We start from the raw sequence: 24761 nt of genomic DNA, 5'->3' as shown, positions 1-24761 counted from the left end.
AGGATCTTATGTTTAGAACTAAGCTATGTACTAAGTTGTTTTTATCTACAGAGGTGCGGTGGACACTTGTGAACTCATCCTCGGAGTTCTCATGGCCGAGTTACTCCCCCTGAGAGGCATCTGCGCTATGTGCTCTCTACCCGCGTCTTCTGTGATCGTCTAGATGTTCTAGCTGTTTCTCAGTATCTCCAAGTCTCGCAGTTATTTGTCAGTTTAATAGTAAAAGAGCTCTCGTAAAAGAGGATAGCGATATTAAACCCATGTAAATACAGCAAGGGGTGTAGATGAAATGGAGGGTAGAATGACAGTGACCGACTAAGCTGGCCTCTGGCTGGGAGGCATTTGGCTGACTTGGAGGGACGACAGCCCTTTCGTGATCCATGTACTGAAATAATGAAGTCACTAAACACAGCCATTTATAGTCAGTATTTCCTGCCAAAAACCCTTATTTAAACGAGCAGCGTATATTAGCAAACATATTTATTCCCTCAGCCCCAGCGTCCCATCTGGGTCATCAAGGACTGCAGAGCCCCATGTGGAAGTCCAGGGAAGCATTTCCTAAAAAGAATGACTCATGGTGGCCTTGGGTGGGGTCACCTGTGCTCTGACATCCCAGAGGCGAGGAGATGGGGTTCTGGCTCAGGTGTGATGGGGAAAGACTTCAGGCCGAGGTGCTATCTGCCTGCTCCGGTGGCTGTGCAGCCTTTTAGCAGGTGGAGAGGGTGTTGGGGAGAGTTTCCAAGCAGGAGAGGTGCCAGGACCAGAAGGATGAGGGTTGGTGGATGAGGGTGGCAACTGCCAGCCGTCGAGTTGTGTGTGGGGTGTGGCGTGGAGTGGAGGATTGAAATCTGAGATGGAGGAAGGGAATTGGACTCGATTAGCTAGGTCTTGAGTGGCCAGCTGAAGACTGAGAGCCACAGTGGAGCATTAGAGGAGACTGTTTGTTTAGACTTTCAGCCGGCCATCTTTCAGTACCTGCTGTGGGTTGGGAGCTCTGCCCAGTACTGGGATAGAAAGTTCTCCCCACCTGTGAGCTGCTGTGGACAGTGTGGCGGAGGAGCCGTGGTTTGAAACACAGTGAGATGAGGACAGTATGGACAGTGCTCCTGGCGGTTTGCCGGCCCAGAGGAGGGAGAGGTGGAGCTGGGGGCTGGGAAGGGCTTCGGAGAAGGAGTGGCTGGGAGCTGGGACTTTGCACAAAGGAGGGATCTGCTCTCTCTAGCTGTATATTTATTTTCTTTTATTCTGTTCATCCACATACCTTTAAAAAGACTGTTATTCTCATTTTATTTACTTCATTCACAGTATGAAATGGTTAACTTTTGAAATTCAGTAGTGTGACCCACTCCGTGATCTTTTCCAACTAATAAAATGGAGTTTTCAGATGGGTCTCATTCCTTTGGTTTCATTATTCCCAGAGGTCTTGCATTCCGGAGCAGATGGGTGGTGGGCCCTGATCCAAACCTCAGGGAAAATAGAGGTTTTATAGATATATCTTGGGCACTGAACTGTTTCTGATCCAGAAAGGACCAACTTGCTAACTTACTCATCCTCTAAGATGGTGGTTGTCAAATGAGCTTGCATTGGAAGCATCAAATGAGCTCGGCCTGCACCCTCGAGGCTCCCGTAGACCTGGACAGGGTCTGAAGGGTTCCTAGGAAGTGCTGACGCTGTTGGTCCAGGGGCCACACCTTGGGAACCCCTGCTCTATCTAAGCCATGCAGCCAGTGGGAAAAGGCACTGCTGTATTCTTGGTGGACTGTTCCTTTACATGGCCCTTTCTTAAGGACTCCCCCAGTGGGCTGTCTTCCTAGCCAGTCGCAGCAGGAACAAGGGTGCAGACACACAGTGCCCTCCAAGGGAGAAAAGATGTCTCTCCAGACTCCCCAGGAGCCCTCCAGGTTATCCTCGTGGGAATTCAAACTCCTGCAGAGCCTGTGCCAATTGCAAAGATGCTGGGACAGGTGAAGTGGGATTCTAGACTCTTTTTTTTTTTAATTAATTTTTTTATCTTTGGATGCATTGGGTCTTCGTTGCTGCGCACAGGCTTTCTCTAGTTGGGGCGAGCAGGGGCTACTCTTCGTTGAGGAGTGCGGGCTTCTCACTGTGGCGGCTTCTCTTGTTGCGGAGCACGGGCTCTAGGTGGGTGGGCTCAGTAGTTGTGGCTCACGGGCTCCAGAGCTCAGGCTCAGTAGTTGTGGAACACGGGCTTAGTTGCTCTGTAGCATGTGGGATCTTCCCAGGCCGGGGCTCGAACCCGTGTCCCCTGCATTGGCAGGCGGATTCTTAACCACTGCGCCACCAGGAAAGCCCTGGGATTCTAGACTCTTGACTTTCCTCCTCCTTGTCTGTGAGGGCTCACCCATTCTCAGGACCAAAACTCGATCTCAAAAACTGACATAGCCTGTGAAGAGTAGCAGATTTGTTCTTGTCTGGCTTCAGTCTGTGGCCCCCCATTGTGGCTGTCAGGAATCAAGATTCAGCCTGGTCTCCCTTCTCTCCTTCTGTGAGAGGCCCCTCTTGTAGTCTGGAAATGGGGTGGAGGGGATGAGGGCCCTAATAGTGACAGCTCACGGGAAACGGGCAGACACCAGCTCAACGGGTGCTCCCATGCTTTGAGCTCACACCCATTGGAATGATTAATTGATGTCCTCCACTCTGCTGGACAATTAAGGAAAGCAGGAGAAGGAGGGAAAAGTCTTCAGTTGGACCTAATTTGGCACCATATTGTTTTCTGTTAATCTATTTTGTTTTCTGTCCGTCTGTCCCCAGGGACGGGTGCCTTGCTGCTTGCTGAAGCATGCATAACTAATGTCCTCATTAAGGGCTGATCTGTTTGTCAGGGCCATGCGAGGAAGCCAGCCTGCCAAACCTAGGTGCAAGCAGGGGGCTGTTACCTCCCTCTGGGCCTTAGCCCCACCTCATTAAGCTGGTCCGGGCTATTGATTGGGAGCCTGTGTTTGGAAGAGTCTTACTTACTCCATGCATTATCTTGACAGATTGATCAGACCTGATTGAGAACCTCTTAAAGGAACGAACAGCTGTAATGGGAAAGTTGGACTCTGTCATCCGTTAGGATGATTCTGGGAGCAAAAAGAACAAGTCTGACATCTTGGAGCAATTGTATTTACAATTAACATGGCTGAAAACGATTGCCTCTATTGATCCCCCCTTCCTGCAATTACAGCCCCATTGTTTACATTCCAGCACTTCAGTTATAAAAAGGAAATTCAATAATTATTGCATTATTTAAAGTTAAAGTGCCACAGAGTTTGCTGGCTACGCTTGCTGGTTGATTTAACGTTCAGTAAAATCCATGCTGAGCTCTCCATCTTGAGGCCGAACAATATCGGCTTTTAATGAGACTTAAAAAGGGGGGGAAGGAGAGCAAAACCTAGTGTACAGGGTGTTTGTCTGGGTTATTTTTGGGGGGGGGAGTGGAAACCTGAAAGCAGGGCAGAGAAACTAGACGTGTCATCTTTCGCAAAACTGTGTCCCCTCTCACCACGTGGCCGTCCACTCTGCAGCCAGCCATCTCCTGGTCTCTCGGCTCCACTTCCTCAAAGAAGCATTTTTCTCTTTCCGCTCTCTCGGTCCCTTGTCCCCCTCCCACGACTGTAACTTATCTTCCTCAACCTTCAACAAAATCCACATAATTTAAGGAGAAAGGGTGAAATGTCTTAGCAGCCAGAATGAGCGACATCAAAGGCATTTGTTTAGAGGGAATTTTTCTTTCGTGCCTGGTCACTTTCCCATTTTCTGTTTCACTTTCCCATTTTCTGTTTCAAGGGAAAAAATGAAATAAAAAAAGCCACCGGGCTTCCCTGGTGGCGCAGTGGTTGAGAGTCCGCCTGCCGATGCAGGGGACGCGGGTTCGTGCCCCGGTCCGGGAAGATCCCACATGCCGCGGAGCAGCTGGGCCCGTGAGCCATGGCTGCTGAGCTTGCGTGTCCGGAGCCTGTGCTCCGCAACAGGAAAGGCCACAACAGTGAGAGGCCCGCGTACCGCAAAAAAAAAAAAAAATTAAGCCCCTCTTATGAGGAAGAAATCAGCCCTGTGCGTGCTCACTGCCCCCTGCCCATCTCATGCTGGCGGCCTGTGTTCTTCTCTCATAATGAAGGTGATGAGGGTATTTGTCAGCAGATCGTGGGAGCTCAAGAGAAGCCTCCAGGTTTGAGCACCAAATTCATGCTCTCAGCAGCAGCAGCTAGAAAGTTCAAGAGCGTGGGAGGAATTTTAAAGACCGTTTTATTTTTCTCATATTTGGTGGAAGCTCTCCCGTGGGCTCGGTTCCAGCAAGACATCTGGACAGGTGCGCTCAGCAGGATGCAGGGCTTGCAAGGAAAAAGTGATGCCTCACACCTCGCCATCAAGAGTCATGCTTTCAGCCACAGCCCCACGAAATTTTAGACTGCAGGTGTGAAAGGGGAGAGGAAGATGAATAGAGCCAGTTTCGACTTTTATGAAGTATCTGGAGCAGGCCAGTAGCAGGCAGCTGCTTCCGAGTGACTTTTTCATTAAAGGGGTAAATTCTTGTGTGCAGGCATTGCATGATTTATCGAGTGCAGTTTGCTAGAATCTGAAATACTCTTTGGGAAAAGGCGGGCAGTTCTGAAACGTTAGGCCTTGGAAAATTTCCTTTTTATAGGGAAATGTCTCCATGTATTCTGACTTAGGTCTCTGTTCTGTGGCAGTTGCTGTCCAAAGCAGCTGTTCTCAGAGTGTGAGCCCAGACGAGGAGCGTCAGCATCCTGCCAGGAAGATTGTTAGAAGTGCAAATTCTCCATCCTTACCCCAGACCCGGTGAGTCAGAAACCCCTGGGGTGGGCCCGACACTCTGCGGCACGACGCACCCCCCAGGTGCTTCTGATGCACGCTCCAGCTAGAGGACCGCTGAGCTGGAACACATCTGCATCATTAACCACCAAGCCCATGATGGTGTACCTGCCAATCAGAGGTGAGGAAGCAAAATCTGGTCTCAAGGTAGAGAGATGATGCCTGTGCCAGATATTCAGGTAGTCCTTCACACCTTCTGAGTGATCTTCACATTTGTTTGCTCACGTGGTTTTTAAAATTGCCTCCAAGGAAGACAGGGCAAGTATAAACATCTGTATTTTACGGATGAAGTAATGCACCTGTTTTGACCACCAGACAAGTATGTTTTTCCTGCTGTGTTGACTGTCATGGGGTTGGAGATACAAATAAGCAAATCCTTCAGAGCGGATTTGGGGAATCAGCGCCCTGTCTGCAGCCTTTTCAGCAAAGTTCTCCTTTCCTGGTTCTCGCCTGGGATGTTGGCAGATGTGGTAAAAGAGCGAGGGTTCTGATTTTCGTTATATATTGACACCTCATGGGCAGAGAGATCCAGAGAGAACTGATGGGGTTCTGTGGCCAGGACACGGACCTGGGGTGTGATCCTGGCGCTGCCTGCACCAGCTGCACGACTTGGGCAAGGGACTTAAAATAAAAATTCAGCACCTCTTGTAAGGAAGAAGTCAGGCCTGTGTGTGTGCAGTTTCCCCTCTATTTTATAATTTCTGTACATTGCAGTTTCTTTATTGTCAACAAGGGATTCTTCTTTGGCCCTGGGGCGTGGTGTGGGGTGGTGGTTCCCAGGGAGGGGGCAGGATCGATTGGTCATAGGAGGGAAATGTCAGATAGGTAAATTCAGTAGACATTCATTTCTATTCCTAATCCCAAAAGCTTAACTAGTTTGAAAGATAATGGTAGTAATAATAATAGCCTTGTTGATTATGAAGGCACACCATACATCAGGCACTTTGTACAAGTTATCCCATTGACCTCTCCCAGTGGTGCTATGAGGGGGTTCTGTTATTGTTCCAACATTGCAGATGAGGCATCTGAGGCCCACCCCATGTGTGTAATTTGCTGAAGGTAGCACAGAGGGAGGGTTTTCCCTGGCCTGCCTTAATCCAGAGTTCACCTTAAACCACCATTATGACAACAGTGTGACATGGAGTTGAATGAGGACCAGCTTGAGTAGCATATATATGGCGGCCTTTGTTTTGTGTGGGGACATACCCCTGGGAGAGCTGGAAAGTAGCGTAAGGGAAGAAGCACATCTTAATGAACTGTTACCAGTGCCCTTAGTGAAGGGCTGATCTTCAGATCCAGGGAGCTTTGGGTAGTTCCTGGAGGAGAGTCAGTTTGATGTGAGCCTTGTGGGACCCGCTTGATTGTTCTCCCCGCCACATACCTCCGTTGGCTTCCGAGTTTATGTAGATGCTCATTTGACCGTCGTGGAAACTAGCCCTTATTTTGCTTGAGACCTCAGGCTCCGATGGGCCCTTTCCTTAGGGAAGACTCCTACACACCTTATCAGCTTCCTCTCTATGTATAGTTATGCCACACTCCTTTTTGGAGTTTTCCCTGCAGAGGGAAATGAAATCTGTTAGGGATGGCATCAACATTCTACAAGAGTCCATGTTTGGATTTTTCTAGAAAAGATTTCAAAGCCAAGGCTGATACAACCTATAGATTGCAGATTTAGGCTTTTTTTTTTTTTTTTTAGAATTTACTATACTTCTCTCAAGGAACATTCTTCTTGAGACTTTTGAATGAGGAAATATCATTCATGCAAGCAAAGAGATGCAGGGTTAGAAAGTCTTGACTGTGGCCTTGGAGCTCGGATGCTGAGAGCGAACAGTCATGGCTTGTTCCAGGGCGTGAGGAGACTGGCCTAGAAACTGGAAAATAGGTCAGAGCAACGCAAATGGATTGATCTAAGGGAATATTTTTACTTCCTTTCACGTTCTCTTGTAAATGGTGGTTGGGGCTTATATCTTACGCCGTCTGCTGGGCTCCTGCAGTGAAATAGGACTAAATTAACAGGTGCCGAGGATGAGGGCACGAGTGGGTGAAAAGCCAACATGAAACAGAGAATACATATATATTTAGGTTGACCTTCCGGAAGCTTTCCTAAGAATGCGACATTAAATTTGGAACTGTAACACAACCCCTGATTAAAAAAATTAACCACCCCCATTCTGGATTGCATTACACCTGAAACAATTTCTTTTTTAGGCATTCAAAGTGAATACCCGGGTCTGGGGAGTCTCGTGTTCCAGAATGCACCCCATGGTCATTGCAGTGTAGGTGGACAGCTGTGGACCTGGCCTCCAGCCCTGGGTTCCAGTCGTGTTTCTTCCATGCTCTGTGGGACCTTGGGGGCAAGGGGTCACATGACTTCTTGGAGCTTTGGGTTCCTCCCAAGGACAGGAGCCAAACGCTGCCCACGTCGGGGTGTCATGAGAAAATTAAATGTGTGAAGGTGCTTCCTCAGGAGTAAATGCCGTGCACGGGTATGATGGTGAACTAACACCTGCTTACGTCTTCCTTATTTCATCTTACTGGGTAATTAGCACATTCACTCTGGACCCTCATCTTCCTGTTTCTTCTCACTGGAAGTGTTGGTGAGACTTTCATGGTCCTCACCCCAAGCCCCGGGCTTGCTGTGGTTAAGTTTTTTCCCTCCAGAGGCCTGATGCCACAGCAGCCTGTTCCATTGGGGACCTCTGTTTTGTGGATTGAGAGACTCTCCTGCCTGCCTGTGCCGGGTTGCACTTCCGAGCACCACAGGTGTGTCAGGGGCCGTTTTGGAAGCCCGCCGTGGGGCTTCTTCTCTGTGATGCAGGAGGTGTCTGGTCTGCCACTTGCCCGGAGGGAGGCCTGGGAGCTGCTTTACCCCATCAGGGAGCTCCAGTGTTTGCTTTGCCCTCTGAGTACAGATGCGTTGTATCCATGGGAGAATGTGGTGACAGGGTGGGCATTCGTGTGTTCATTGTAACAGTTATTATTCCCTGAGGAACCTTCATTTGTGAATCGTGTGTTTTCATCTGTGAGTGTGCGTGTGTGTGTGTGTGTCAGAGTGTACTTTGTCCATTTCTCCTTTAAAGGGGAGGCTTTGACAAAACCTGATCAATATTTTGCATTCCATGCATGAAGAACCAGATGTTAGAAGTTTCCTATTGTTGAGGGGGAGGGAGCCGGGGCCCCTCCAGATTTATAGAAATCGATGTCCTCTGACAGAACTTGGTTAGTTTTCCTGGGAAACAAGTAACAGGAACACATTTTTTTGATTTTCACGATGAATTATTTTCTAACAAGAGCCCTCTTTTCGTCTCTTTGACTTTCATTCGTTGGCCAGGGTGGATGAGCCCAACATGTCAGTGGGGTGGGATCCCACAAATAACGCGGGCTGGCTCCTTTCCTTTCTTTTCTAATTATTAATTTGCTTTTTGCACTCGGCCTCACGTGCCAGGCCTATTATTCAAGGCGCCTCTTGTTGTACTGAGGTCTTTTCTTTTCCAAGTTCTTCCCTCAGAACCAGACCCAGAAGGGAAGATGTGGGACATTGGATGTTTCCGTGTCAGGCGCACAGGAAGTGTCGCCTGCCAGCTAAACCAGGACAGGACGAGCATTTTAAATGATAAATGCTCTGACAGGATCAGACAGATGGACAGGAAAGGGTCCCTGACCAGTGCGAGGGAGCCCTGCTCGCTCATTTCCAGCACAGGTGCTGCCCACCTAGTGTGTGTGAATCCAGCTCCTACTCGATTGCTGTGAGGATAGTCTGTTTCCTGCCGCACGGTGGTCAGTTGGAGAAGTTGGAGTTTGTTGGGCTCTTTCTCTGTTTCTATTTATGAGTCACGCTGGATACTTATTCCCTTCTTGTGGGTCCTTGTACTTCTCTGAGCTTTCAGGAAATAAATCCTCTTGCCACGTGTAGACGTTTCTTTTGGTGGAAACAACGGTACACTTGCAGTTCATATAACCCAGTGTTTTGCAGGCACTTTAAAAAACAGCCAGTGAGATTGGGGGAAAACAAGGAAACCCTGGGTGGTTCAGTGTTCAAGGTTATAGGAGAGGCTGGCTGAACCAAGTGGGTTTGGCTGGACCTCGGTTGCCAGTCTTCTTTAGCTGGGTAGATCTCCCTTTCTTGATTTACTAGTTGGTCCTGCTTCTTCATTATTCATTGGTGGGTAGATGTTGATTTTTCTTGAGTGAGCCAGTGATTTTCACTGGTCCAGCTGGAGGGTGTATTCTCACAATGGTATTCACACTAAAGGGGTGCCCTCCTGATATCCCTTGGCCTGTCTGCCAAGTCACCACCATCACCGCCTTATTACCTGCAGGGTCATGCCCTAGAGTAGGGCCTAGTCTCTGTACATATATGTGTGTGTGTGTGTGTGTGTGTGTGTGTGTGTGTGTTTACATAGTGTCTCATGTGTTGTAGATGCTTAGAACTGAACCAAAACCAAACCCTGCCTGATGGGCTCAGTGGCCAGTTTTCTTTGGGTCCACGTGTAGCACACTAACCACACTTGAAGTTATTGTTCCGTTTTCTTTTTTCAACTGCACACCTGACCCGGTAGAGGTGAGCAGTTAAGAATCTTGAGCACAGAGTAAAGAAATAAATAGAAAAAGCCAAACAAGACCTGGGTCCTCCTTCCCAAGGATGGGCAACCTTTGAGAGGGGGAGAGTGTTGGGGGAGTCCAGTATCTGCGTGGGAGGAGAATTTCCTGCTTGCAGAGGAGAGCAAGAACTCTGAAAGGAGGCAGGCAGCTCCTCTGCTGAGTCTTCCACTGGGATTTGTGCCTTGGTGGATTCTCCATATATTACAGTGAATTTAATTAAATACATTGTGATCCCAACTGACGGTATTCTAATTAGCTGGGACAGAAAAAATCATTCTCCCTCTTTTTCCAAATGAAAACATCTACTCTCTTCTGCAGGGAAAGCATGTCTTTGGCTGACTGGCTTGCCCCGTGGAGTCCTCATCGGCCTCTGCAGCCCCATCCCCTCCTGCTGCGTCTTATTAGGCAGGTTCCAAGGGTGGAATTCTGGGGATGGGCCAGGGCATCTTGGGAGGGAGAGGGTGCCTGGCCAACAAGGTCAGGGCGTTGACCCACTCAAGGCCTGGGAAATGACCAGAAGGTGTGGAGAAGGTCACTGAAGTCAGGACCCAGGACCCTGCTGCTCGCTTTGGGCCCCCGTTTGCTGGAGATTGGACAGCCTGAGAATGACCGAGCTTACGAGATGGGGTGAGAACAGGAGCTGTCACACGCAGGTAGACCTCAAGAGACTCCAGTTGTGAGTGGAAGTTTGGGTTGGGTATAACCTTTATAAGCAGGTGTTTCCTAGGATGGAGAAATAGTTTGTTCTGGATTTTTGTGTGTATGTCTTGGAGAGTGAACTTGGAGTGCAAAAGCAAGCTTGGAATTTTGAATTACGCTTCTGTGCAAGTCTCTGAGAGAGGACCCTGAATGTTCCCTGCACTGGGATCAGTGGGAAAGGCCGTGGCTCTGTTTTCCGCATTTCCTTTTATTCTTTTCTCTACCATTTGTAGCATGTAACCATTTCCCTTCCAAAATGGTTCTCACACGGCAGACAGAAGAATTCCTGGTGGCGGTAGAGATTGCCACTGACCGCCATGGGTCAAGTGTAGTGGTTTGGGGACATCATCCTTATACAGTTATTTTTTAAACAAGAGTCTCCAGTATCATGTTTATTTTAGTTCAGGATTTTTTCAGCCCTGTCACCCAGGAACCCATGGATTTGAGGACAAAATACATCTGACATCTGACAACTCCCATCCAACACTTTTTGGCCATGTTATCCTCTCTTCTGGCTCAGAGACTAGAAACCCCAGCTGTTTGGAAAAGAACCCTCACATCCATATTAAAATTTTATGTTTAAGATTCAGAGCTTTAGTGCAAGGAAGTCCTGTTTCATGGGAAAGTAATGAGAATTTGGGGTTAGGGCTTTAATGGTACTTGCTCTGATTTCATAGTTTATGATACCACCAAAACCCCTCGACAGAACTTACTGCTTTAGATGCCATGGGTATTTTCCCTGTTATCTTTCATTCAGTCAGTTTTTGTTGAAACTTTAATAAATGTCATTCTTTTGGTCTTAGTGATCCAAGGCAGCAGTTTCTGGCTCCTGTACAAGTTTCCTGTTCCTCAATCCCAAGCCAAACTCTTGCTCCCAGGAATATCCTGGTGCAGTTTTTGGCTTTCGGGGGCCCCTGTGGAGAAGTCGGGGAGAAGGAACATGGACAAGCTCATCATTTTCCTTTCCACCTAGCCCATCAGACTCTCCTTCTTCCCAGGGTTGCAGCCTCCAGAAAACATTGCTTTGGTGCTTTCCATACTCCTGAAATCCTCTGTAAGGAGCCTTATGTCAGAGGCAGCAAATTGAAGATAAACGATTTAAAAAAAAATCAGCTCAAATTTATTTCAAGAAAAGTAGCTTTATATTTTCAGTTGTTATAATTTTTTTTTTTTTTTTTTTTTTTTTGTGGGATGCGGGCCTCTCACTGTTGTGGCCTCTCCCGCTGCGGAGCACAGGCTCTGGACGCGCAGGCTCAGTGGCCATGGCTCACGGGCCCAGCCGCTCCGCGGCATGTGGGATCTTCCCGGACCGGGGCACGAACTCGTGTCCCCTGCATCGGCAGGTGAACTCTCAACCACTGCGCCACCAGGGAAGCCCAGTTGTTATAATTTGACAGTTAACACTGAGCTTGCTAGTTCTTCAAACTCCTTCTGGTTGTGAGTGTTCTAGGACAGCTATTACGGGGTCGGGGCAGGCAGGGTATTGCTTTGTTCCAAGGCTCTGCGCTTGAATGTGTTAAATCACCCATTTCGAGACAGAAGGGATTGTTCTCTCTTGGTACTGGTGAAGCCCTTCACTCTGTTATCTGCAAGTTGGCCCCAGAGCAAAAATGATTATAGTAGTGTAGTTTTTCCTCAGCACTCTATTGTTGCATTCATATTTCCTCTTCCAACGAGGTCCAAACGTGCTTCTGGGATGTTCACACTTTTTTCCGTGAACATAGGATGTGTGCATGTGAGCACATGAGCCTCAGAGCTGTGTCATCCAATAGGAAGTGCTGCTAGGGCCACTCTGGTATTTTCAGTATGAGGCAAAGTGCAGGACATTCTGACTGCTGTGCTTTCTGAGTGTCTCACCGTATAATGTGGACAAGAAAGATATCCAGGCAGGACCAGAAACAGTTACAAGGCATGGGCATCAGATAGAACAAGTGTGGTCAGGAATGAGAGGGGCCGGACAAAGAAGTTCCGAGGCATTTATCATGTACTCTGTGTAGTCCCTTGGGCCAGGCTCTGGGGACTAGAGGTGGGGATGAGGGTGAGGAGAAAGTGGGAAGAACAGGTGGAAACATGAGCCCATAAAATACATTATCTGAATTTCCTCCTCCAGAAGGATGCTAGGGGATGTGAGACCCAGCTTCTAGTTCTCTCTCCCACTAACTAGCTGGGTTACCTTGGGTCAACCACTTAAACTTTTTGGAATTGTTTCTCCTGCTTTATGTGCACCCAATAGAAAAGTTCCCTCTTCCCCTAAAATGAATCATTTGAAATGAAGGAGGCGGCCTTCCTATACCAGGAGCGTGTCAGTTCCCTAATCGCTAATAAAAAGGGTCCATAGTTTTCAGCATATTCTCAAAGAGGCCCCGAAAGGATGTGAACGTTGTGCTTGGATAATCTTTAAGCCTTCTCCTAAATGCAGAAGTCTGGGGTCTGCTAACTGCTTCCATGGCCTCCACTGCCTTGTGCCCAGGGCTTTATTCCTGTGTGTGCCTGCTTTCTGCCAGCTCTGGGGCTTCTGTGTTCTGAAATCAGAGTACTGTGTTGACACAAACACAACACCGAGTGTAATTTTGACCATCTGAGCACTAAGCCAAATGTCCTTGAGATGTTGACAGGGAAACTAGTCTGGAGAAATTTATTTTTCTGTCTTTTTTTTTTTAATCCTGGGGAAAACCTAATTTTGGGTTCTCCTAATAGTCTGCAGTTCTAAATACAAAAACTTGAGTCATCCTTCTTGTGAAATAGCCTAACAGCAGCTTTGGCTCTGTGTTACTGACCTAAGATTCTGTACAGGTAAGGTGACTATGTGGGCCATCCCCTAAAACAGGGGCTGGTCACTTTTTCTGTAAGGGGCCAGATAATAAGATTTTAGGCTTTGCAGGCCAAACAGTCTCTATTGCAACTATGGAACTCTGGTGTTGAGAGAGCAGCCATAGACAATACACAGATAGATTAACAGATGTGGCTGTGTTCCCATAAAACCCTATTTACAGAAATAGGCAGCAGGGTGGATTTGGCCTGTGGGCCATAGCTTGCCGACCCCTGTTCTAAATAAAGCAGGACGCTTTGGAGAGTGGAAGGAGGAACCTTTAATTATTGTGCCAGGAAGACCAGTTTTATACTGGGAGGGTCGGATCCGTCAGCGTTTTCAGCACTCTGACATGTGTGAGGGAGACGGGAACGAGGGTCAGCTTGCTCCCTGTCCTCACAGAGCTGCTGGGGAAGGACCCGCTGGGAAAACCAAGCAACCCCCATAAGGGATCCTCGGGCTGCTGCCAGGGCATGGTGGGCTTGGAGTGGCTTACCTGAGGCGTGTCCCTCTCTTTCACCCCTGTAGCACCTGCAGCAGCACGAGAGCGGCGTGGAGGGCGAGAGCTGCTACTACCACTGCGTCCTGTGCAACTACTCCACCAAGGCCAAGCTCAACCTCATCCAGCACGTGCGCTCCATGAAGCATCAGCGCGGCGAGAGCCTGCGCAAGCTGCAGCGGCTGCAGAAGGGCCTTCCGGAGGAGGATGACGACCTGGGGCAGATCTTCACCATCCGTAGGTGCCCCTCCACCGACCCCGGTGAGTGGTCTCATGGGCATGGGAGGCCCGGGGCTGCCCGGGCAGTGGCCTCCCGAGGGCTGCGGCTTGGTGCAGCTGGCCCTCACGTCCGTTACCAGCCTCACAGCTGACCATTGTGTTCTGAAGGGACACACAGGGATTGTTGCTTTTCCCATTTTTTAAAGGAACTTAGCACCACACTTTTCTTCAGATGTCACAAGCCGCTGCCCGGGGAGCAAGCCAACAGACCGCGTTTTGTCCCTTCTCCCCACGTTCTTCTGAGGTGCGCTCTAGATTCAGTTTTTTGGTTCAGATCGACATGAAGCAAACGCTAAACTATGTCTTGCTCAGTATTGAGAATGGGCAGTGTGTGACCTCGAGTCTGGTCTGTAAGAATGAACTCCAAAGAAGATCGAAACATGTGTTTGTTATAAACATTGCGATTGTATTTGAGAACGACCCAGTTGTTCCTGGCTCGGTGCTGGCTGTTACTTCACAAAGAGGGTGGAGACCTTCCAGGGGAGCTAACCCTGCGCTTCCGCCTCCCACCCTGTCCTCTCACCCGCCGCCCCCTTCTCCTTCCTTCCCTGTGTGACTCACACTCCCACCGGGACCTCACTCAGTAGAATCTCCCCTCTCTCTTATTTTTTCAGCCTTCCAGTCCCTTTCTCTCTGGTTGGGAGCACAGGACAGTCACCTGTCCCTTTAAAAACCATTTATGGTTAAAGCCCTCCCTTAATCCTGTGTTCCACTCTCTCTCTCCAACAGCATCTTCAGATTCTTGAAAGAACGCTCTGTGTTGGTCCATCTCCTGTTCACACATCAGCCTATCATAGCCCGTTTCCTCCCGTCATCAAACCATCCTTGAGAAGGTCACCACTGACTTCAGATTTTCTGAGCCCAGTGTCTGCATGCTGAGCCTTTTTCTTTCTGTGGTCTTTGAAATTGCTTCCCATACCCTTCTGGAAGCGCCCTTCCCTAGACGTGTTTCTCTCTTGTCCTTCTGCCGCTCTGGACTGTCCTCCACGCCACGCCCCCGCCCCACACCCCGGCTCGTGGCCCTCAGGCTGCCCTACGTGCCGTCATCACCTGGGCACTAGGCCTGGCCCTCGGCTCCCAGCCTCTTGAAACTTTGTCTCCTGGTGTTGGCATGTGCCCTTCAGACAGCTTCCTGGACCTCTCACGGGTGCCACCTCATACTCGCTGGGCTCACAACTTCCCCTGCAGACCTCTTTCTCCTTCCGATGGCGTGCTGTCGAATGACCTAGCCGGGCTGCAGACTCAGGCCTTTTGGTCTCTCCATCGTCTGCTGCATCTTCTCGGCCTCTCACGTGTCGTGGCCATGTGGGGACTTTATCCTAATGTTATCATACACTTTTTTATGAAGTTTTTAAAGGCAAAAAGTTATATAAACCTTACTGTGAAAAATGGCATAGCCCCGCCAGTCCCATTCCCCAGAGCACCGCCTTTCAAGTTTAATTGTTCCTTTTGTTACTTATTTCCGTATTTCTTAACAAGCTTCTACTACTATTTCTTGATTAAAAAATTTTTGTTTTGGTAAGTTGTAGACATTATCTATTGGCTTTCTACTCCAGAAGATGGGGATTTTGCTGGTATGCCGTTGTGCAAGCTCACACACTCATACCACTCACACTCATACCCTCCCGTAATCCGTACACACTCTCTCATACACACACACACACAGACACGGTACCCACACACCCCGGCGCCCTACACACTCAATCTTCCCCTCCCTTCATCTTCCATTATGATTAAATAATAATTTGGGGGCATATTAATATTCAGTGTTTTCATTATTCTGACTCTATAAATATTAATCACAGCTGAGCCATGTAGAGTTTTATAATTTCATTTACCTTCTTGTACAACTTTTTTGTTTTCCCTGGTTTTCTAGGTACCTACCATAATTCATGGCTAACTCTCTGCCAGAGTAGATAGATATGTTCTCATCTCCGAAGGCTCTGCTGTATCAGTTTATCTGTTGGCTTCATCTCCTCCTGGAGACATCCCTCCCGAGCCCTTATGGACCCCTCTGCCCATGGCTCTTGTCTCCATCACCTGGCTGTAGCTTTGCTCCCTTTTGCCATATAAATGAAACCGGATTCTTCTCTGATGGGATATACCAAAATTCGAGAATGCTTCCCCCCTGCTAGAGTAGGATTATCACAGAGGAGGGGCCAGTCCTCCCGGCAGTCAGTCTGAATTGTTGCTTTGGGAAGGTACTGTGTGGGTACCAGGATGATTTTTGTCACCTCCAGGTCACTGCAAGACTGACTGTGCCTTCCCACGTGTATTGTAAATGCCTCTTTGGGTTAAAGTTCAGTCTTAATCTCTGGGGCTTGTGCTTCGTGTCTGACCCCATGGCTCTGCATGTGAGCCAGGGACGGGGCCCAGCACCCACAGACATGCCAGTGCCATCTGGCTGTGGGAATCCCTGCTCCCCACTGGGGCATTTTGGCCTGTTTGAGCCTGCCATTCCCCATTATTCTGCTATTAAGTCATTTCACAGGATTCTCCTTCCTCTGCCAATATACTCAGACCTATTTATTTCAGGGTTTAAAATTTTTTTTTTTTGCGAGCTCTGCACACATCATTGTTTCAATCTTCCGCTAAAAGCTGGTCCCTTTCGCCCCTCAATTCTTTCTTTCACTCTGCTCAGAATTCCCTTTTTATTAATGAGGTGCCCCAAACTAAATAGTGTACAGCTGCCATTTCACCCGGGGTCTATGGACTGGAACAAACAGTTCCCTGTTTTATAATGTAATGCTTCTATTTATGCAGCCGCTCTGGAATTGCTTTCTTACACCATTGCCTTCTGGGTTTCTCTCATTTAATGCGTATTAGGGTTTTTTTTTTCCCCTCCTCCTGAAGTGTATGAGCAACTTTAGTCTAGATGATAGGCTTCCGTTCTGTATTTCTAAACCCTTTTGTATTGTCTTTGGCCTGGAGTCATGTGTTTGCGCTGCACCCACCTCCCTCCCGACCCTGCGCCCCTCCCACTCATACGCTCTAGCTACGTTTATTTATACTCTTTACTAATGACAAAAGGGACAAATTATTAGATAACACTCATATTGCGTTAACAGTGACTCGGTTCCGTTTCAGAAACTCCTTTAAGATCACGCATCTTAAAATATACCCTTTTCCCTCCCGCCGGGAATTGACTCTTAAAAACTTCTTGGAAGAGCATCTTCAAGAAAAGGGACATTGTGGGCCTAGTAGAATTAAGACATTGAAGGTCATCAGCTTCAAGTTTTGTAAACGCAGACTTGATAAAATACAGGCATACCTCGTTTCACTGTGCTCCACATGCTTCATTCTTTTACAAATAGAAGGTTTGTGGCCGCCCTGCATGGAGCAAGTCTGTGGGCCCCATTCTTCCAACAGCATTTGCTCACTTTGTGTCTCTGTGTCACATTTTGGTAATTCTCGCAATATTTTAAACCCTCCACCAGCGAAAAATATTACGACCCCCTGAAGGCTCAGATGATGGTTCACATTTTCTAGCAATAAAGTATTTTTTAATTAAGGTATGTACATTTTTTAGACATAATGCTGTTGAACACTTACTAGACTACAGTATAGTGTAAATGTAACTTTTATACACCCTGAGAAACCACAAAATTCGTGTGATTCGCTGTATTGTAATACTCGATTTATCGCAATGCTCTGGAGCCGAACCTGCAGTATCTCTGAGGTATGCCTGTATTCCCAGTTTTCTCCTCTGGAACGTAAGGATTGGGACACTGATCTTCAGCTGGAAACATCATTCATGTAGCATAAGGCGGCCTCAGGGAATCTTTGGGCACCTTTCGGGAGCCCTGCCTGTTCTGACTCTAAGCTGCGTATAAACGGTGGCGCTGTCTAGGGTTTTCGTTCCTGGTATTCTGTCATCATCTGGTTAAACGATGGTGTTCTCTCTCCTTTCCTTCCTTTTCTTTCCTCCTCTCTTGTCCACGTACCAGAAAGTTTTACACAAAAGCCATCAGAAATAACTTCCTTTCCTTCTCTGAGCCCAGGACCTCAGACCCCAGTCTCCTGTCGCCTTCTGCAGGTGGCAGGGCTTCCCTTGCTGAGGCTGATGGAGTGGACTCTACCATGGATTCTTCCCAGTGGGTGACAGAAATATCACTTCTTCAAATCTTACTTGTTAACTTAAGCCCACGTGTTTTCCAATCAGTCAGGCTTAGCACGTCGCCTGCCAGCCCACACGGAAGTGTGGAGAAGGAGAAATTGTGAAGGTCTCCTCTGCCTTTCACAACTTTGTGGCAGTGGCCAGGATTTACACCCACCATGGGCCCTCTAACCCCTTGAGAGGCCTCATGACCAGACGGAAAGCATCTAGGTCCTGCCCTGCTGCACCAAAGGACTGTCTTGATTGCTGACCATGTGCTAATAAGTAGTCCACGCTCCCCTACACGGTCCTGCTTGTGGTCAAGCTTCACCCTTACATCAATGGGCAGGCTGAGTCCTGTATTATATTGTCTTTAACCGAGTGTGATGGTCTTTGTCCATGCTACAGACATACATGCGCACACGCACGCATGCACACACGCACACACACACACACGGCCTTCCCATTAAAAAAAAATGTCGTGGAATTATACATCTCAGAGAAAAGAAAGTAACCAAACTAGATGAGGTTCACTGCATCCCCACATTTTTTGTGTGTGACCTGGTCTTTCAGTTTGTGGCTTGAGTGTCTTTTCTGCAAAGAGCAAGTGTTCTCCTGACTTTGTTGGGACTTAGCCTTTCCGTTTCATCCTCACACACAGATAAAGGAAGAGAAAGCCTGTTGTTGTGGCCGCACCCTGGGTTATATCTCCCAGTTGCTGGCTTCGGCTGTCTGCTTCCCCTTAGTTGACCAGAAGCTCTTGAAAGATGGAAAGCTCTCGTAGGTGGATCATGTGTAGGATCAGCTTCCCTGTTTGCTTATTAAAAAGGCATTTCTGGCTCCCGGGTGAAACTGTAGTTAATTTCACTCTATCAGTGCCCTGGGCTTCCAGAAGACAAGAGGTGCTTTGTGTTTCTGGCCTCAGCCTTCCTCTCCTTTTCCTCCTCCTGTTTCTCTTACCCTCGCCTTAACTACTTCTTTCACGGAGACGTCAACCTCCGAACATTGCACAGAAGTAATTTAGTGATTCTTCATTGAGCACCTACTGTGTGCAAGGCTTCGAGTTGGGGGCACAGCTGTTGCTCTCCCCTCAGCTCTTGGTGTGGATACACTGCATAATATGCCAGCCCAGGCATCCGGGGCAACTGGACGGTGGCTCAGTTTACAGAGGGCGCGCTCATTCAGAGTTTAGGGGAATATTTTGCTTGGAGCGGAAGACGGCGGCCTCCTTCACTGACACATCTTTGGCGCTCAAGGTAGTGAATTCCTGGGGTCAGGGAGGCAGACACAGCTGGCCAAGTGATGATGTGGTTTTGGTGACAACCTTTACTGGAACACTCACCGGCTTCACTTGATGGGTTATGTTTTTAAACCAACTTCCAGGGAGTTCTGCTTAACTTGTACAGTTTAAGAGAATAAGAAAATGTACTGTTTTCCAATTTCTCATTTGTTTTTGTTTTGATTTTTCAAAATTGGCATAAGGCTGCCCTCTGCATATGAAGTGCACTTTTTTTGTAAATGACTAAATTATATGCAATTTCAGTGTAATTATTCTTATAGCACTAAAATATGTTGTGGCCAGTTCTGCAGTTCTGAAGCACTGTTTTCATAAAACCAGCACAGTTATGCTCTTTCCTTTTTCCTTTTGACTGTGTGTCTTGTCCATGGGGTTTGGGAAAAAGCAGGGATAAAGTATTTCTAACTAGAAAAGTTAAGTGTAAAAAGATCGTCAGGACAAATTGGGGTGACTGAAAATTTAAGCACTCATGGAGGAGTAGAGAAAATATGACTTTATCTGTTTTAAATCCGTTCCCTGATGAAGGACTATTGGGATAAGGATTGTGAATTTCAGTGTGCTTTTTTAGAAAGCTGCTTTTCAGTGCAAGGATAAAGGGACATCATTATGTATCGACATGAAAAGAGAATATAATATTGTTAAATGAAAAATGGGGTTTACAGAATAGGGTATAGTTTGACTGTAATTTTTTTTTTTTAAAGCTTTTAAACTAACCATCCTAAGCATAGTTTGTAATTGGCATTTCTGGCTGTTTCATGGGTGGGACCTAATAGAGTGTCAGGCACATGACAAGAGCTCAAATGGTGGTGGAGCTCATTGACAGAGGTATTAGCAGAATTGCTCACAAGAAACCAGGGGGTGAACCTTGGTTGTCTTTTGTTCATGGAGATAGTTTTCCGTTTGCCGATATAAAGTATACATAGTTTGATTACTGTCTGATTTGCTTGCATTTTGCATCTACATGAAGAGGACAGGAGTACTTCTTAGGGTGTATACTGTCTTGTTTTTTTGTTGCAACAGAGTTCCTGATTTGCCTTAATTAGTCCTCTAACAATCTACAAAGGTCAGCGCCAATTGCCTGTTCATTTACATTTGTAATTGTGATGGCTTCTGATTACATATTCCTTGTCTTAGTCCTTCCTCTAAGTAGATGCTAGTGTGTCCTCCCCTCCTCCCACACATGTGTGTGCATGCCTAGGCGTGCATGTGCACACACACACACAGACACCCACACCCCAGGCCAGTGTAGAAGCTAAGGATCTGTCTCTTCATACAAAACAGCTTTGTAGTGATGGCACTGTCTTTCCTGGAACATCAGAGTCTGTTATGAAGAGGCATCTTGGAGGGGCTGTTGCTTCTAAGCTAGGAATATAATGAAGCCAGAGTCAGGGAAATTACCTGGATACCAGGCCAGAAGTCCAAGAGCCATTAGCTAGGAGCTTTCTTGAACTGGGTAATTAAGGACAATTAAAGATTTCTGCTTGTTCTCTGCAAAGTATGCTAATGATCTGGTGTGTTGGAAGGTGGACACGTGCAGAGTGCTGGTTCACTGCTGTCCCGTGCTCCTGGTCTGGAGGGGTCCCTCTGGAGAAGATGTGACATCACCAGGATAGTCCTTGGGCAGTGGGTCCAGGGTCTATGACCTCCCACCTACTCTGTTTCCCTTCTGTCTTCTCCAGAAGAGACGAAGGTCTGCACCAAGACATTCCACCTTTTAGAAATTATCTGAGATCTGGCTGCAGTAGCCTGAGTTGCAATGATTATCATTTATTCGCCCTTTGATATTCTGGATCCACCATTTACTAGTTGCTTTATTTTCATGGGAGGTTCAAAGCTGTCGAGGTTTTTTGGTTTTATTTCAGTATATAGCCCTGGAGCATACATTGCCTATATATTGGGCTGTATGTATGGCTAGACATTGCCTGCCCGGTTAGCCCTGTCCTCATTTGGGGGCTCTAGTTGTCTTGCATGCTGTCCCCTTCGGTAGGTAGTGCTGTGTGCCCTTATCACCACCCTGCACTGCCCACTCTGAGAGGTAGCAACACTGTGGCTGCTCCCTTCCAGGGAGGGTGATACCAAGGGGCACAGCAAAAAGATAAAAGAAAAAAAGGCGCCTGCTGATCGTAACTGGAATTAGGAGAGACTGGGGGTCCTTTTGGAGGGGGGATATTGAGGGTGGGTATTAGGGGTCTCCTGTTTAGGGTTGTGAGCATGTCAGAGAGCCCAGAAACACAGGGATCCCCAAGGGAGACAGAGAATGTCATGACACACCAAGTATCACTTCAGTGAAACTTTTCTGCCAAGTCACCTTTGCAAGGGGTATCCAAGGAGCTTGAAAGTTTGCATCTTGACAGATGAACATAAGTAGCTAGCCAGTGAGTCGGTGTTTGCACTGGGTTGGGGTTAGGGTTGTGCACCTGGATTTCATGTGGGTTGGGGATGGTGGTAGCGGGATGGAGCGGTCATCATCTACTGTCCCCACCACGTGGGCAGATCCTCATCCCAGCCTCTGCACTTCACACCTCCTGTGTTGCCCAAATGTAATTTTTCAAGAGAAAGGAAGATTTGTACTTGTTTTGCCTTTAGGAATGTCTAAAGAATCCATTTCTTGGGCTAGTTATATTAAACTTGTTCCTGACCTTGGCAGGGGGCCAGGGAAATAGAACATGCATCTGTCTCTTTGCTTACAGAAATAGCTCAAAGCCTTCTTCTCAGAGTTACAGATGTTAAGGAAGAAGCCCCTTCAAACTGTGACCCAATTAGGAGAATTATAGTCCCACATGATTTTTTCAAACACTGACTAGCAGTGGGAAGTTTTCTGGCCTCCCAAATCAGAATAAGCGCTGTCCAGAGTCCCCTGGTCGTTGGGTTTCTAGATCCCCTGAGAGCAGCAAGGAAGCTTCTCCAGATTCTGTCTGCCCGTTCTGCATGGCAGCCACAAGCCCCCTGTGGCTATTTAAGTTTAAATTAATTAAGGTTAAATAAACATTTAAAATTCAGTCTCTCTTGTCATACTAGCCAAATTTCAAGTGCTTCTTAGTCACATGTGGTTCATGGCTACCTTGGTGGACGGAACAGATTTCTAGAACCGTTCAGAAGGTTCTGACGGACAGCGCTGGCTGGCTGTGAGGGCGCATGACACACTTACCCTGGCTCTGGGTTCCTCACTGGGATCCTGCAGGTCCAGGTTGGGTTTGGGCTGCACTTTCCATAAAACTCTTTGGCTTCCATTTTAAAGAATATGGTGCCTACCTGCCACCTGCTTTCCGCCAGGCTGCGTAGGGTGTGTTCTTTATTGCTTTCCCATTTCTCTTTTTGCTTTTTTTTTTCCCCCTCAGTTTTTCTCAGTATGGGAGAAATATGTTTTCAAATAGGCAGTTACTTTTGGTTTTGCCACTTTAGCCTAATCCATTAGCAGTTCTGAGGGAGTTGGGAAGGACTTTGTAAAGATGTATCCTTCAGAGTGGTTGTTAAAGGGCTTTTTATAGTTTTATACCTCAAGACTATATCTTGAGACCTTTTGTGTGTTTGTTAATAAAAAGAGCTATTTATTGCTTTTAAAAGATCCTTGACTTCTGCTCTAATTAGAATATTAAAAGTTGGACAGTATGTGATTTTTCTTGGAACAGGCCTGTTTGTTGTTTTAACTCAGTTTTATCCAGATCTGTTGTCCTCTCATGAAGACACAAAAAGAATCTATGTGCTTTTATCTCACCATTTTCCTTGGCTTAACATCCTCTGCTTAGGACAGAGTTTGTCCTTTCAGACTGCCTTAGTTTGCTTAGAGCTGCCATAACAAAATACCGTAGGCCGAGTGCCTTAAACAACAGAACTTAGTTTACTCACAGTTCTGGAGGCTGGAAGTCCAAGGTGTTGGCAGGTTTTGTTTCTCCTGAGGCCACCTTCCTTGGCATACAGATGGCTGCTTCTCTCCTTCCATGGCCTTTGCTCTGTGCTCAGCCCTGTGTCTCTCTGTGTGTCATAATGTCCTCTTCTTATAAGGACATCAATCGGGGTGAGCCCTAATCCAGTCTAACACTCACTTCTAACTTAATCACTGCCTTAAAGGTCTTTCTCCAAATACAGTCACATCTGAGGTGTTGGGGGTTAGAGCTTCAACGTATGAATTTGGGGAACACATTTCAGCCCGTAACATTGACTCTCTGACATCTGAGGCCAGTGTCTTCTTTCTTCTTCTGTGGTCCTTTTGGATGTGGAAGGAGGGCAGGAGGTGGAGGTGGGCGCAGAGGCGGAGGGCAGTGGAGAGACCCTGCACGTAGCCCTCCCGCAGCGTTATCAGGACCTGCTGGCCCCTCCGTAGCTTCCTGCTCCCAGCCCTTGGTCCTCGATGAGGGCCTTGGCCTGTGAAGAAACAGAGCAAGCTTCTTGGCAGGGGACTCCAGAGGGGTCCCCTTGTTAGGTCAGGAAAGGGGTCAGAGCAATGTGCCCACCGAGCTTGTTGAACCAGGAGTCTCTTCTCACCTGTCCTGACACAGCCTCTGCTCAAACCTTCCACTGATGAGCCCCAAGGGCACAGCCAGCCCCATGTAGGGATAGTCTCGTGCCTGTGCAACCTGGCAGTCTGCGCCTCGGGACAACTGCCCTTGTCGAGGGTTCTCCAGTAGGCTGTCATGTAGGAGGCTCTTGTGGGAGGGTCTGTAGCAGGAGCGACTCTTCTCTGTTACCCACTGGTGCTTTCAAGGACAAGCACAACTCCCTGTGGATTTGTGGATGGTGTTTAGTGGCCCTGTTTGGTTTTTGTCCTGGCTGGAGGAAGTGCCCACCCCTGCCCCCTAGACCGTGCCACCTTCTACGACCTGCTTTGGTAGAGAATTCTATACGGTGTCTGTTGGTTGGGCTTCCACCCAAAGCATTTTTTTGGTTGCTGGAAGTACCTGAAGGCCTCTGCCGCCATGTGGTTTGTACCTTATCTGTGTCAAATCCTCCAGGATAAAGGCCCCGGTGTGTGAGTTTTCACCCTTTTCATTTAGGGCCCACCCCTCACGTGTGTCCATAGGGCAGGTGCATCCTCTTCCCCAACCCTCGTCTTTCCCAGATGCGAATCTGGGATGCAGGTTTCGCGGCCGACCTCCAGAAGGGCCTTCCTCTGCAAGAGTGTAAAGCAGGGCATGTTCACTGCTTCTCGGCCATCGTAGGTCTCATGTCTCCAGGCTCCCCCTGTCCCAGACCGTTTGTGCTCAGTGCCACGTGTGACTGGTAGCTGCCGTATCAGACAGACAGTGCAGACAGAGGCAAGAATGTCCTTCGGGAAGTTCTCATGGATGGTGCTGCTCTAGACAGAGGCTCAGGGCAGGGCTCATCCCGTTGTGTCTTGCCTCCTTCCTGTGGGCTGACGAGCTCATCCAAGGGACGAGCAGCGCTTTGCCCCAGGGACAGGGTTCTTCATATCCAGAAAGGAATATAATCCACTGCCGGATCCTCTCAGGGTAGAAATGAAGAAACCCGTCAGACAGGTGAGAGAAGGGGCGGCGGTTATTTGTGACTCTCCAGCCAGCAGAGTGTAAGCCTCGGTTTTCCCCGAGAACTGGAAATGCTTTGCACGGTTTTCCTAATATTCAAAACCCTTTTGTGATTTTCTTGTGTGAGTCAATCCAAGAAGGACTGAGGAACCGCACAGATTGGA

The 24761-nt window shown here is 47.9% G+C and overlaps 1 protein-coding gene across 2 annotated transcripts in view; it reads left to right on the top strand.

The window, feature by feature from the left end:
- The window catches only part of ZFHX3 (zinc finger homeobox 3), a gene marked incomplete at its 5' end in the record, with an annotated part of 168854 nt that overhangs the window by 51676 nt on the left and 92417 nt on the right, over positions 1-24761 (top strand). For both annotated transcript variants that reach the window (XM_079723573.1, XM_079723572.1), the window contains one exon: positions 13475-13706. In XM_079723573.1, the coding sequence (XP_079579699.1) occupies positions 13475-13706 (232 nt within the window). The remainder of the gene's footprint in view (positions 1-13474; positions 13707-24761) is intronic.

Source organism: Hyperoodon ampullatus (genome assembly GCF_949752795.1).
Source record: "Hyperoodon ampullatus genome assembly, chromosome: 18".
In the NCBI taxonomy this organism is placed as follows: domain Eukaryota; kingdom Metazoa; phylum Chordata; class Mammalia; order Artiodactyla; family Ziphiidae; genus Hyperoodon; species Hyperoodon ampullatus.
Note: the sequence above shows the minus strand (reverse complement) of the source record. Positions and strands in the feature narration are given on the sequence as shown.